The 15,609-nt window shown below is 44.4% G+C and overlaps 1 protein-coding gene across 2 annotated transcripts in view; it reads right to left on the bottom strand.

The window, feature by feature from the left end:
• LOC133539097 (sodium/calcium exchanger 1-like) overlaps nt 1-15,609 on the bottom strand; it is a 61,508-nt gene that overhangs the window by 18,628 nt on the left and 27,271 nt on the right. Inside the window, exons 4-5 of one of the 2 annotated variants that reach the window (XM_061881163.1) lie at nt 2,918-2,947; nt 2,819-2,836 (exon numbers count right to left, since the gene is read on the bottom strand). In XM_061881163.1, coding sequence (XP_061737147.1) covers nt 2,819-2,836; nt 2,918-2,947 — 48 coding nt within the window. The remainder of the gene's footprint in view (nt 1-2,818; nt 2,837-2,917; nt 2,948-15,609) is intronic. The other variant, XM_061881164.1, reaches the window with a different exon arrangement.

The following is a 15,609-nucleotide window of genomic DNA, read 5'->3' as shown; positions in this document are numbered from 1 at the left end:
GACTAGCACAGTAAGTTGTGACTAGCACAGTCAGTTGTGACTAGCACAGTAGGTTGTGACTAGCACAGTAGGTTGTGACTAGCACAGTCAGTTGTGACTAGCACAGTAGGTTGTGACTAGCACAGTAGGTTGTAACTAGCACAGTCGGTTGTGACTAGCACAGTCAGTTGTGACTAGCACAGTAGGTTGTGACTAGAACAGTAGGTTGTGACTAGCACAGTCAGTTGTGACTAGCACAGTAGGTTGTGACTAGCACAGTAGGTTGTGACTAGCACAGTCAGTTGTGACTAGCACAGTAGGTTGTGACTAGCACAGTCAGTTGTGACTAGCACAGTCAGTTGTGACTAGCACAGTCGGTTGTGACTAGCACAGTAGGTCATGACTAGCACAGTAGGTTGTGACTAGCTCAGTGGGTCGTGACTAGCACAGTAGGTTGTGACTAGCTCAGTGGGTCGTGACTAGCAAAGTCGGTTGTGACTAGCTAAGTGGGTCGTGACTAGCAAAGTCGGTTGTAACTAGCACAGTAGGTCGTGACTAGCACTGTCGGTTGTGACTAGCACAGTAGGTCGTGGCTAGCACAGTAGGTCGTGACTAGCACTGTCGGTTGTGACTAGCACAGTAGGTCGTGGCTAGCACAGTAGGTCGTGGCTAGCACAGTAGGTTGTGACTAGCACAGTAGGTTGTGACTAGCACAGTAGGTCGTGACTAGCACAGTAGGTTGTGACTAGCTCAGTGGGTCGTGACTAGCACAGTAGGTTGTGACTAGCACAGTAGGTTGTGACTAGCACAGTAGGTCGTGACTAGCACAGTCGGTTGTGACTAGCACAGTCGGTTGTGACTAGCACAGTAGGTCATGACTAGCAAAGTAGGTTGTGACTAGCTCAGTGGGTCGTGACTAGCACAGTAGGTTGTGACTAGCTCAGTGGGTCGTGACTAGCAAAGTCGGTTGTGACTAGCTAAGTGGGTCGTGACTAGCAAAGTCGGTTGTAACTAGCACAGTAGGTCGTGACTAGCACTGTCGGTTGTGACTAGCACAGTAGGTCGTGGCTAGCACAGTAGGTCGTGACTAGCACTGTCGGTTGTGACTAGCACAGTAGGTCGTGGCTAGCACAGTAGGTCGTGGCTAGCACAGTAGGTTGTGACTAGCACAGTAGGTTGTGACTAGCACAGTAGGTCGTGACTAGCACAGTAGGTTGTGACTAGCTCAGTGGGTCGTGACTAGCACAGTAGGTTGTGACTAGCTCAGTGGGTTGTGACTAGCACTATAGGTCGTGACTAGCACAGTAGGTTGTGACTAGCTCAGTGGGTCGTGACTAGCACAGTCGGTTGTGACTAGCACTGTAGGTCGTGACTAGCACAGTAGGTTGTGACTAGCACAGTAGGTTGTGACTAGCACTATAGGTCGTGACTAGCACAGTAGGTTGTGACTAGCACTGTAGGTTGTGACTAGCACAGTCGGTTGTGACTAGCACAGTAGGTTGTGACTAGCACAGTAGGTTGTGACTAGCACAGTAGGTTGTGACTAGCACAGTAGGTTGTGACTAGCACAGTAGGTTGTGACTAGCACTATAGGTCGTGACTAGCACAGTAGGTTGTGACTAGCACTGTAGGTTGTGACTAGCACAGTCGGTTGTGACTAGCACAGTAGGTTGTGACTAGCACAGTAGGTTGTGACTAGCACAGTAGGTTGTGACTAGCACAGTAGGTTGTGACTAGCACAGTAGGTTGTGACTAGCACTGTAGGTTGTGACTAGCACAGTCGGTTGTGACTAGCACAGTAGGTTGTGACTAGCACAGTAGGTTGTGACTAGCACAGTCGGTTGTGACTAGCACAGTAGGTTGTGACTAGCACAGTAGGTTGTGACTAGCACAGTCGGTTGTGACTAGCACAGTAGGTTGTGACTAGCACAGTAGGTTGTGACTAGCACAGTAGGTTGTGACTAGCACAGTAGGTTGTGACTAGCACTATAGGTCGTGACTAGCACAGTAGGTTGTGACTAGCACTGTAGGTTGTGACTAGCACAGTCGGTTGTGACTAGCACAGTAGGTTGTGACTAGCACAGTCGGTTGTGACTAGCACAGTAGGTTGTGACTAGCACAGTAGGTTGTGACTAGCACAGTAGGTTGTGACTAGCACAGTAGGTTGTGACTAGCACAGTCGGTTGTGACTAGCACAGTAGGTCGTGACTAGCTCAGTGGGTCGTGACTAGCACAGTCGGTTGTGACTAGCACAGTAGGTCGTGACTAGCACAGTAGGTTGTGACTAGCACAGTAGGTTGTGACTAGCACAGTAGGTTGTGACTAGCACAGTAGGTCGTGACTAGCTCAGTGGGTCGTGACTAGCACAGTCGGTCGTGACTAGCACAGTAGGTCGTGACTAGCACAGTAGGTCGTGACTAGCTCAGTGGGTCGTGACTAGCACAGTCGGTTGTGACTAGCACTATAGGTCGTGACTAGCACAGTCGGTTGTGACTAGCACTATAGGTCGTGACTAGCACAGTCGGTCGTGACTAGCACAGTAGGTCGTGACTAGCACAGTAGGTCGTGACTAGCTCAGTGGGTCGTGACTAGCTCAGTGGGTCGTGACTAGCACAGTAGGTCGTGACTAGCACAGTTGTTAATCAAATTCCTTCCTGAAGGTTCTTTTTGGAAGTACCTCAGGTTGAAATGTTCCCAAGAAGAATGTTTTTTTTTTTTTTTGCCAGCTCAGGGATTTGGTTCCTTGTCTAGCGTGCTCATCTTTGGAAGTGTGGCCCCCAGGCAGTCAAGTATGACATCATGACTTGGTCACATGACCTGAGAGGAAGAAAGAACTCACCTGTTGGGCAAAGTCCACCTGAGAACAGGAGAAGACAGAAGTAAGGAAGAAGAAGAAGTTGTCTTGGGTGGAGGAAGAAGATCAAGTTACACATTTTACCTTCTTTTTCTTCTTCTTGGAGGAGAACAGCTGCACACACAATATACACAACAATTAGTGATCACACAATATACACAACAATTAGTGATCACAATATACACAACAATTAGTCATCACACAATATACACAACAATTAGTCATCACACAATATACACAACAATTAGTCATCACACAATATACACAACAATTAGTCTTCACACAATATACACAACAATTAGTCATAACACAATATACACAACAATTCGTCTTCACACAATATACACAACAATTAGTCTTCACATGATACACACAACAACTATTCCTCACACAATATACACAACAATTAGACTTCACACAATATAGACAACAATTTGTCTTCACACGATATACACAACAACTATTCCTCACACAATATACACAACAATTAGTCTTCACACAAAATACACATCAATTGGTCTTCACACAATATACACAACAATTGGTCTTCACACATTATACACAACAATTAGTCTTCACACAATATACACAACAATGAGTCTTCACACAATATACACAACAACTATTCCTCACACGATATACAAAGCAATTAATCTTCACACAATATACACAACAATTAGTCTTCACACAATATACACTACAATTAGTCTTCACACAATATACACAACAATTAGTCTTCACACAATATACACAACAATTGGTCATCACACAATATACACAACAATTGGTCATCACACAATATACACAACAACTAGTCTTCACACAATATACACAATAATTAGCCTTCACAGAATATACACAACAATTAGTCTTCACACAATATATACAACAATTGGTCCTCACACAATATACACAACTATTGGTCTTCACACAATATACACAACAGCTAGTCTTTACACAATATACACAATAATTAGTCTTCACACCATATACACAACGATTAGTCTTCACACAATATACACAACAATTAGTCTTCACACAATATCCACATTTAATTTTCACACAATATACATAACAACTAGTCCTCACACAATATACACAACAATTAGTCATCACACAATATACACAACAATTAGTCTTCACACAATATACACAACAATTAGTCATCACACAATATACACAACAATTCGTCTTCACACAATATACAAAACAATTAGTCTTCACATGATACACACAACAACTATTCCTCACACAATATACACAACAATTAGACTTCACACAATATACACAACAATTTGTCTTCACACGATATACACAACAACTATTCCTCACACAATATACACAACAATTAGTCTTCACACAAAATACACATCAATTGGTCTTCACACAATATACACAACAATTGGTCTTCACACATTATACACAACAATTAGTCTTCACACAATATACACAACAATGAGTCTTCACACAATATACACAACAACTATTCCTCACACGATATACAAAGCAATTAATTTTCACACAATATACACAACAATTAGTCTTCACACAATATACACTACAATTAGTCTTCACACAATATACACAACAATTAGTCTTCACACAATATACACAACAATTAGTATTCACACAATATACTGTTGGATTTGGTTGTCTTTTTATTTCCTAGTCAGATTTTAGAACAGCTAAATTGTGATCCTTTTACATAGACCTTGAATTTGGAATGTTGGAATGAAGACATAACAATCTGTTATCTCAACTGTCCGAAGTAGGGAGGAGAAGAAGAGGGGCGGGTGAGAGTGAGTGAGGAGGGAGAAACTGCCATTTTAGGATTAGATCAATTTGGACCGAGTTTTGAAATGTTGTATCTAGATTGATCTCCCAAGGCGCTTCGGTAATAAAATAGAAAAATGAGCAACCTCTGTCTCTGATTGATTTAAAACCAGCTTATGTGTCATCAAACAATCTGGGGGCCTTGACCGAAGGAAGAAAGGGTCAAAACGCAACAATTTTAGGGCTGAAAATTGGACTGCTCTTGCAAACTTAAGGACAGACTCACTTGGCCAACAGCAGTGCCTTTTTCTAGAATCTGCATTAGGAGTCCCTCCAAAAGTCTTGTAAGTCAAACACTGTTATATTACCACAGAGACGGGGTGCTGATTTTGATAGGTTGGTTGCATTATTGCCTTGTCCGCCATTACATAATAGTTGAAAATAAGTGGTCAACTCACGGCATTGTGTCTAGATTACCGTGACGAGTAGGCAAATAGTCGGGTGTGGCTCGCCCTGGGGAATTGGTCTCCCATAAAAGAGTAACGGGACGGATAACCGTTGTGTGGATAGTAAATACTCCCCGGTTGTGAGATCCAAGGGACATTAACGTGTGCACAGAAATTAAGGATGGGTTGGAAGCCATTTGTGAAAGTACAATAAAATATTCCCCGGTTGCAAGATCCAAGTGACACTAACGTGTGCACGGAAAATACGGACCGTAAGGGTGGAGGCCCTTCTATGCCACATGACAAATTCCGAGGTTGGAGGCCATTTGTAAAGAGTACAATAAAGTTCCCGGTTGAGAGATCCCTGCGGCACTCAGGTGTGCGTTAAAATGAAGGAAAAAGACACAATGGCAAAGGAGTGTGACAGACAGGAACGTAATGGCGGCTGGGAAAATGTGATCAATCGTTACCGCTTCATGAAAAATTGAATGTACAATAAAAAAAAAAAAAAAGAAGAAAAAAGAGAGAAAATAAAAAAGAGAACGTTTCTTGAAAGGGGTAAGAGGGTGTTTACAACACTCGTAAAGTAGTGAACTCAAACGTTTGGTAAATAAAAAAAAAAGTAACTCGAAGTTTTATGGTAGAGTGGAACGTAGAAAGAGAGAGCAAGAGAGGTTTGAAGGTGAAGAGAATGGATGGTGAAAACCTTACGGAAAAGGTTTCTAGGAGAGGAGAATAGAAATAGAAACAGTCTGAAGAGTGAGGAAGAGATGGATACAGGATGTGGTTTGAAAATGAAAAAGCAAGTCGAAGTAAGGAAGAGAATGTGTCAAATGAAGGTATTGATGGTGTTGGTGTGTCAGCGTATGCTGTTGGGGGTTCACTGCATTTGTTTGTTTGTGAAGTGAAGTGAAGTGAATTATATTTATATAGCGCTTTTCTCTAGTGACTCAAAGCGCTTTACATAGTGAAAGCCAATATCTAAGTCACATTTAAAGCAGTGTGGGTGGCACTGGGAGCAGGTGGGTAAAGTGTCTTGCCCAAGGGCACAACGGCAGAAGCGGGAATCGAACCTGCAACCCTCAAGTTGCTGGGACAGCCACTCTACCAACCGAGCTATGCCGCCCCAATTTAAAAAGTAAATGATATCAAAAGACCAGTCTTAGTTTTTATTCTATTTAGGGTCCAATAAGCCCAAATAGCAAAGAGAAATAAAACAAGCATGAAAACAAACAGCTTGTGTCTCAAGAGGTTAATGTTGATTTTCTTTTGTTTAGTACAGGGGTCACCAACGCGGGTATGGCTGGTTAACTCCTAAAACTTAAATACATTTATATTTTATAGTTGTTCTTATAATACTTAGTTCAGAAATCGTATGAGTGAGTGATCCATCTATTTAATTTTCTTCCTCCGCTTATCGGAGGTCGGGTCGCGGGGGCAGCAACCAAAGCAGGGAGGCCCAGTGACTTCACTTACACAGGGCCAGTTTGTGAAGGTCAGAGTGAATGATAAATGTTGTTTGCAGTTACTAAGGGTTGATATGATACAGCTGCGCTTCTGGGGTGAGCCGTGAGATAAGAGTTGTCTTAGAAACAAGGGCATCTTTGAGCGTGATCCGCCTTATCTCTTGGAGTGTGCGTTCGTACACACAAATAGGTGTGTATGTGTGTGTGTGTCACATTGATAGTTTTAGACGAATGAGAATAAACACATGCCCTTATTTTGTAGAATATCACACACGACAGGAAGTCAGAATGCACAACTAACTAACTGATAGGCACAAACGATAGTCTCATTAACTTATAGATAAGCCAAAGCTTGTGCAGCTCAAAGGATTCTTAGATAATCTTTAGTTGATTTAGAAAGTCTACTTAAATAATGTGTATAAATCGTTGAAATAGGGGTATTGATTAACGCTTATTGGGACAATTAATGTTGTGGTTTTAAAACGTGATATGCATAATTGGGCTGAGCAGGATGACGATGATAAGACGGATGACAGAGTAACAAGGAAACGACTCCTTCATTTTCAAATCACTGTAGAAAAAAAATGTCAAAAGAACCGAAAGGACAAAAATCAGCTAAAGTATATTCAGCAGTGGGTGACCTTCGTTTTGAGTTCCAGCAGGCGGAGAAAAGAATCTGTAACAGATAAGAGACCAGACAGATGGACTCGGATGGTGGACAACGCGGTGCTTCAAGGTCAATCCGGGGTGGAAACTGTTTCGCCTGTGCCCACAGCTGGAGGCCCAGAAGGGGATACAAACAGACCTCTACTGGACATAAGTGTCAATGGACAATGTTATCAGTTCATGATTGACACTGGTGCCACCCACTCATCTCTGAATGCAAAGGTACCAAAGAAACTGTGTGCTTCCCTTTTGAAGGTCAAAGGCTTCGCTGAGGTCACAAGAAGGTTACCTGTCACCAAACCGCTTCCGGTTCAAATTGCTGGACACACACTGAAGCATCCCTTTGTCGTCGACCTGAACACACCGTGCCTGCTTGGTAATGACCTGCTTTACAAACTGTGCCCTGACATTCAATATCGCACAGAAGGGACCTTTCTGGTGTTACCTGACGGTACAACAACCAAGCTGCGGCACCACTATCAAGGCACCTCCATGAGCATGAGCTCATACCACAGCCTGGAGCACCAAACATGGCTGGCGCCTACTGAGTACCTCAACTCTTGCTGCAACTGTTCTATCAGTGAAAACCCTGGCTGACTGAACTGTGTCTGTGTGCACCACCACCCGGCCCACCATATGTTATGATCACAAGTAGACGACTCATACCAGGAGGCCTTTGATACCATCGGAAGCCTCTGCACTGGGAGACAGGGTCTAGGAACATCACATTTCCAGCAGCGGTCCAAGCCCACTCTCAGGGAAAAGAGGACCTTGATTCAGGATGAAGTCCGAAACCTTGAGGAAGAAGGAAGAAGAGCTAAAGCCATCGAGCTCGCAACCCAAGGTGCCTGGACAAGGTGGAACCTTTCCAAGAGGAACGTGACATGGAGTGAACTGTGGAGGCTGGAGCCGTTTCGTATCTCATTTCTGCTTCGAGCAGTATACCGACCCCAGTCAACTTGCATAGGTGGGGAATGAGGGAGGACCCGCTGTGCAGGTTGTGTGGCGGTTAAGGAACTATGGCGCACATTCTTTCTGGGTGCAAAACAGCATTGATCCAGGGAAGATACAGGTGGCGCCATGACAAGGTGTTGGCAATGCTCGCAGACATCTTGGAGCAAGAGAGGAGAAAGAAACACCCAGCCAAAACAAAGCCATTGCTGAGCACCATCACCTTCATGAAAGAGGGTCATAGACCAGTTGTCCAAGGCCAAGTCAACCAAAACCTCTTGTAGTTGGCCCAGGGATGGGAGATGGAGGTCGACCTGGGGCGGAAGCTCCTCTTCCCAGGGTCAGTACTGTCCACCACTCTGAGACCAGACATAGTTTTGTGGTCCCCAGAGGGAAAGAAAATCATCCTGGTGGAGCTCACTGTCCCGTGGGAGGAAGGATGTGAGGAAGCGGCAAAGAGGAAGAAAACAAAGTACCAACAACTTGTCCAGGACTGCCGGGACCAGGGGTGGACGGCGTGGCTGATGACAGTGGAAGTTGGTTGTCGAGGATTCCCTGCTCAATCTGTGTGGAATCTGATGACAATGGTCAGATTGAGAGGTCACTTGAGAAAAACAGCCGTTCATAGGCTGGGAGAAGCGGCGGAGAGAGCCTCCTGTTGGCTCTGGCATAAAAGAGAGGACAATAGCTGGAAGCCTGGATGAGAGGAGCAGTGATCTGGCCAATCACTGCTGACCCACCAACTGGAGAGTGTTGTGGTTAAGGGTCGAAACACTCGGTGAACGTTGGGGACCACCTGATGACCTCTTGTCCAGGCCAAAGCTTTATCCATTAGAAATGGATTATAATAGCATCTTTGATGTATTTGCAAACTAAACTGATCACAAGTAGACGACTCATACCAGGAGGCCTTTGACTCCTTTTTACATATATATATAGTATACGTTGGAACTCAAGGTTTGGCTACTCACGTTGACACGGAATATGATAGACACCAATGCTGTCCCACATTGTTCCCTTGCTCTCTGTCCCCCCTACGGAAACTAAAGACTTAGGTCCAATGATGATGCCACACAAATACCACATTATTAATTGTTTCAGTTGTCTGTTAAACACATAGCTATGGGCTGCACTTTGGACACTGCGGCTGTAGGCTACAAGGAGCTAGCAGCTACACAACAGCTGAGCTAAAACTACACATAACATTTAAGAAGGGATGCACCGATTAATCGGTAACCGAATATATTCGGCCGAATATGGCAAAAAAAGCCACATTCGGCCTTCGGTGGAATGAGTTAAGAACAAGGCCGAATAGTGGCGTGTGACGCAATTTTTTGACGCGGTGACGCAATCAACCAACGTGCAGTGACGCGGTGACGTTGGGATATGTTGTGTACCTGTATAAGTGTATGAGGTTACAAGCACACACTTTTTGAGATTTAGTGGGTCCTCTGTTTACATTATTAGCCTGTTGTGTAGGCTACCTGTATAAGTGTAAGAGGTTACAAGCACACACTTAATTGAGATTTAGTGGGGCCTCTGTTTACATTATTAGCCTGTTGTGTAGGCTACCTGTATAAGTGTAAGAGGTTACAAGCACACACTTAATTGAGATTTAGTGGGGCCTCTGTTTACATTATTAGCCTGTTGTGTGGCTACCTGTATAAGTGTATGAGGTTACAAGCACACACTTTTAGAGATTTAGTGGGTCCTCTGTTTACATTATTAGCCTGTTGTGTAGGCTACCTGTATAAGTGTAAGAGGTTACAAGCACACACTTAATTGAGATTTACTTGAGCCTTCTGTTTACATTATTAGCATATCTACTGTGGCTAAGCAGACTTTTGCCAAAAGGACAATAATTCATTTGTTGTGGGTTTATCCACTTAAATGCACTTTTTTTTTTTTTTGGAATGCATGTTTGTTAGGGGCTTCACGGTGGCAGAGGGGTTAGTGCGTCTGCCTCACAATACGAAGTTCCTGCAGTCCTGGGTTCAAATCCAGGCTCGGGATCTTTCTGTGTGGAGTTTGCATGTTGTTTGTTAGGGGCTTCACGGTGGCAGAGGGGTTAGTGCGTCTGCCTCACAATACGAAGTTCCTGCAGTCCTGGGTTCAAATCCAGGCTCGGGATCTTTCTGTGTGGAGTTTGCATGTTCTCCCCGTGAATGCGTGGGTTCCCTCCGGGTACTCCGGCTTCCTCCCACTTCCAAAGACATGCACCTGGGGATAGGTTGATTGGCAACACTAAATTGGCCCTAGTGTGTGAATGTGAGTGTGAATGTTGTCTGTCTATCTGTGTTGGCCCTGCGATGAGGTGGCGACTTGTCCAGGGTGTACCCTGCCTTCCGCCCGATTGTAGCTGAGATAGGCGCCAGCGCCCCCCGCCACCCCGACAGGGAATAAGCGGTAGAAAATGGATGGATGGATGGCATGTTTTGTTTGAAGGCCTAATATAAATGAAAAACTTTGTGCTTTTTTTGAAAAGCAAAGGCTACTGGAATATTAAAAAAATGACATTATTCAATAAAAAATTACTTTATTTGAAAAACATGTCTAAATATTTATTCTAGGCTATTTATGCAATATTAAAAAAATTGTGAAAAACTGCATTCATTATTCGGTATTCGGTATTCGGCCAAGCGTTTAGATTTTATTTGGCTTCGGCTTCGGCCACCAATTTTTATTTCGGTGCATCCCTACATTTAAGCATATCAAATAATTACAGTTGCTTATTACATGAACAAAGTAGTCAAGACAGAAGTCTAATCGAAAATATTCGGTAACCAACGTGTCCGCATCATTCAACTTTCTACAACATGAGCTTTACTTAACGAATTAATGCGGCCACCAGGTGTGGTAGAATGTCAACTTACTATTGCAAAAGCATCCGCCATAAGGTTGGTGTTTTTCTAGCATTTGTGTCAACATAAATATAAGCATATATTGTCGCCTTCACCAGGTTGAATAATTTACTTGACTATCAGCTAAACTTTTTCTTAGATGTTTCTGAAAGTAAAAGTATTACAAACACCTTTGATGTCCCTTCTTCAGAAACAGAAGGGGGAGGAGTTGAGGGTGGAGTCAGACTCCTTATAAAAATTAAAAAAAATCGACAATAATCAGACTCTGACAATTTCCATAGTTTTAACACTTTTCAGTTAAAAACAAAGTCAAATTGAGAATGAGGTAATAAAATCATTGACTAAAAAGTATTTGTTATTTTGAGACCTGACATTCGGTCCTGCTAGACACCGACCTCTATTTAATAATACAACTTTAACATTTGACAACCAAATAATAAAACAAGGTGACTCGGTAAAAAATCTGGGTATTATCTTCGACCCAACTCTCTCCTTTGAGTCACACATTAAAAGCGTTACTAAAACGGCCTTCTTTCATCTCCGTAATATCGCTAAAATTCGCTCCATTTTATCCACTAAAGACGCCGAGATCATTATCCATGCGTTTGTTACGTCTCGTCTCGATTACTGTAACGTATTATTTTGGGGTCTCCCCATGTCAAGCATTAAAAGATTACAGTTGGTACAAAATGCGGCTGCTAGACTTTTGACAAGAACAAGAAAGTTTGATCATATTACGCCTGTACTGTACATACCTTTATATACATATATACATACATATATACCTATACTGTATATACATATATACATACATATATACATACATATATACCTATACTGTATATACCTTTATATACATACATATATACCTATACTGTATATACCTTTATATACATACATATATACCTATACTGTATATACCTTTATATACATATATGCATACATATATACCTGTACTGGCTCACCTGCACTGGCTTCCTGTGCACTTAAGATGTGACTTTAAGGTTTTACTACTTACGTATAAAATACTACACGGTCTAGCTCCATCCTATCTTGCCGATTGTATTGTACCATATGTCCCGGCAAGAAATCTGCGTTCAAAAGACTCCGGCTTATTAGTGATTCCTAGAGCCCAAAAAAAGTCTGCGGGCTATAGAGCGTTTTCCGTTCGGGCTCCAGTACTCTGGAATGCCCTCCCGGTAACAGTTGGAGATGCTACCTCAGTAGAAGCATTTAAGTATCACCTTAAAACTCATCTGTATACTCTAGCCTTTAAACAGACCTCCTTTTTAGACCAGTTGATCTGCCGCTTCTTTTCTTTATCCTATGTCCCCCCTCCCTTGTGGAGGGGGTCCGGTCCGATGACCATGGATGAAGTACTGGCTGTCCAGAGTCAAGACCCAGGATGGACCGCTTGTCGGGACCCAGGATGGACCGCTCGCCTGTATCGGTTGGGGACATCTCTACGCTGCTGATCCGCCTCCACTTGAGATGGTTTCCTGTGGACGGGACTCTCGCTGCTGTCTTGGATCCACTTGAACTGAACTCTCGCGGCTGTGTTGGAGCCACTATGGATTGAACTTTCACAGTATCATGTTAGACCCGCTCGACATCCATTGCTTTCGGTCCCCTAGAGGGGGGGGGGGGGTTGCCCACATCTGAGGTCCTCTCCAAGGTTTCTTATAGTCAGCATTGTCACTGGCGTCCAACTGGATGTGAATTCTCCCTGCCCACTGGGTGTGAGTTTTCCTTGCCCTTTTGTGGGTTCTTCCGAGGATGTTGTAGTCGTAATGATTTGTGCAGTCCTTTGAGACATTTGTGATTTGGGGCTATATAAATAAACATTGATTGATTGATTGATTGATTGATTGACATTAAACAAACCCATCCTGATGAAGTTATTGACAAGCTTCGATGTTGGCTTTGATTAGGAGAAGATAGGAATGAGATTGTTTAGGTTAGCAGGGTGGCTAAGTTTCCCAATGGCTCCTCTCTTGGTTGCCACAACAGGAATGTAGAAGGTGCCATGATTGGATGTAGGGAAGACTGCTGTCAGGGCGCGGTAAGGGAGAAGTGGAGTAGTTGTAACATTTTTTCAGTGGGTAAAAAGATGTAACTCAATTTAATTTGAAAATACGATGTTGCACATCGATAGTGGTTTAGTAGATTAATCTGGAATATGGAGGAAGTGAGGTAACATCTGTGAAAAGTTTGTAATTTCATTGATATGATCAATCTGGTACAAGGGAAAAGGTACTTGCTGACTTGCGTTGACAATTACAGTGGTTGGCCAGAAGCAACCACAACCTAAAAAGAGGATGCAAAATCAGTAATAAAAAGGCTTGTTAATGACCTAATAGTCCGACATTGTGACCCCAAAAATATTAGGTCAAATAACGGCACCCATTTTAAAAATGCTCACTTAGCCTTGGTCAAAAAGGATCTCGGACTAAAACACAGGTTTTGTTCAGTGTACCATCCTCTTTTTAGGTAAGGTCGGGAGAATGAACAAGAATTAAAACAAATTGGCTAAAATCTGTGCAGAGACCAAATTGACGTGTTGACGTGTTACCATTGGCTTTAATGACCACTCGAATGTCCACGAAGAAAACTGGTCTTTCACCCTATGAACTGCACACAGATCAGCCCTTCCCAGGTCCAGCCGCCCCCTGGAAGGAGGAATCAGCGTAAAAACAAACCGGTAAGTTGAGCAAATTTAGAATTATGTGCCAGTTCCTCTGTGCAGATTTGAGGATGACAGCCCACCACACCAAATTCCATTCCGCCGGTCGAGAGGGTCAAGGTCATTAACCGCAAGCGGACGGAGCCCAGGTGGACCGGTCCCTTTGAGGTCGTGGAACGGACGTCTCACTCCCTTCGGCTGGCAGATGTCAATGCCGACATCGCCACATCGCCGGCCCCACTCGGTCCACTTGCAGAACTTACAAACATAGCCTCACTCCCTTCGGCTGGCAGATGTCAATGCCGACATCGCCACATCGCCGGCCCCACTCGGTCCACTTGCAGAACTTACAAACATAGCCTCACTCCCTTCGGCTGGCAGATGTCAATGCCGACATCGCCACATCGCCGGCCCCACTCGGTCCACTTGCAGGACTTTCAAACAGCCTCACAACCCAGAAGACGACGCCGAGAGAAATCTCCCCACGTTGAGCTGCCGTCTACCGTGGTGTAGATCTACCAGACCTGCTCAACTACTGTTTCATATATCCAAAGCTATCAATACTTGAGAGCAACCTATCAACGTCTCACTCCCTTCGGCTGGCAGATGTCAATGCCGACATCGCCACATCACCGGCCCCACTCGGTCCACTTGCAGAACTTACAAACAGCCTCACAACCCAGAAGACGACGCCGAGAGAGATCTCCCCACGTTGATCTGCCGTCTAACGTGGTCTAGATCTACCAGACCTGCTCAACTACTGTTTCATATATCCAAAGCTATCAATCAATACTTGAGATCAACCTATCAACGTCTCACTCCCTTCGGCTGGCAGATGTCAATGCCGACATCGCCACATCGCCGGCCCCACTCGGTCCACTTACAGAACTTACAAACATAGCCTCACTCCCTTCGGCTGGCAGATGTCAATGCCGACATCGACACACCGCCGGCCCCACTCGGTCCACTTGCAGAACTTACAAACATAGCCTCACAACCCAGAAGACGACGCCGAGAGAGATCTCCCCACGTTGATCTGCCGTCTAACGTGGTCTAGATCTACCAGACCTGCTCAACTACTGTTTCATATATCCAAAGCTATCAATACTTGAGATCATCCTATCAACGTCTCACTCCCTTCGGCTGGCAGATGTCAATGCCGACATCGCCACATCGCCGGCCCCACTCGGTCCACTTGCAGAACTTACAAACAGCCTCACAACCCAGAAGACGACGCCGAGAGAGATCTCCCCACGTTGAGCTGCCGTCTACCGTGGTGTAGATCTACCAGACCTGCTCAACTACTGTTTCATATATCCAAAGCTATCAATACTTGAGATCATCCTATCAACGTCTCACTCCCTTCGGCTGGCAGATGTCAATGCCGACATCGCCACATCGCCGGCCCCACTCGGTCCACTTGCAGAACTTACAAACATAGCCTCAGAACCCAGAAGACGACGCCGAGAGAAATCTCCCCACGTTGAGCTGCCGTCTACCGTGGTGTAGATCTACCAGACCTGCTCAACTACTGTTTCATATATCCAAAGCTATCAATACTTGAGATCAACCTATCAACGTCTCACTCCCTTCGGCTGGCAGATGTCAATGCCGACATCGCCACATCGCCGGCCCCACTCGGTCCACTTGCAGAACTTACAAACAGCCTCACAACCCAGAAGACGACGCCGAGAGAGATCTCCCCACGTTGAGCTGCCGTCTACCGTGGTGTAGATCTACCAGACCTGCTCAACTACTGTTTCATATATCCAAAGCTATCAATACTTGAGATCATCCTATCAACGTCTCACTCCCTTCGGCTGGCAGATGTCAATGCCGACATCGCCACATCGCCGGCCCCACTCGGTCCACTTGCAGAACTTACAAACATAGCCTCACTCCCTTCAGCTGGCAGATGTCAATGCCGACA

This window comes from Nerophis ophidion, linkage group LG20 (genome assembly GCF_033978795.1).
Source record: "Nerophis ophidion isolate RoL-2023_Sa linkage group LG20, RoL_Noph_v1.0, whole genome shotgun sequence".
Classification (NCBI taxonomy): Eukaryota; Metazoa; Chordata; class Actinopteri; order Syngnathiformes; family Syngnathidae; genus Nerophis; species Nerophis ophidion.
This window is presented reverse-complemented; position numbering and strand designations above follow the sequence as displayed.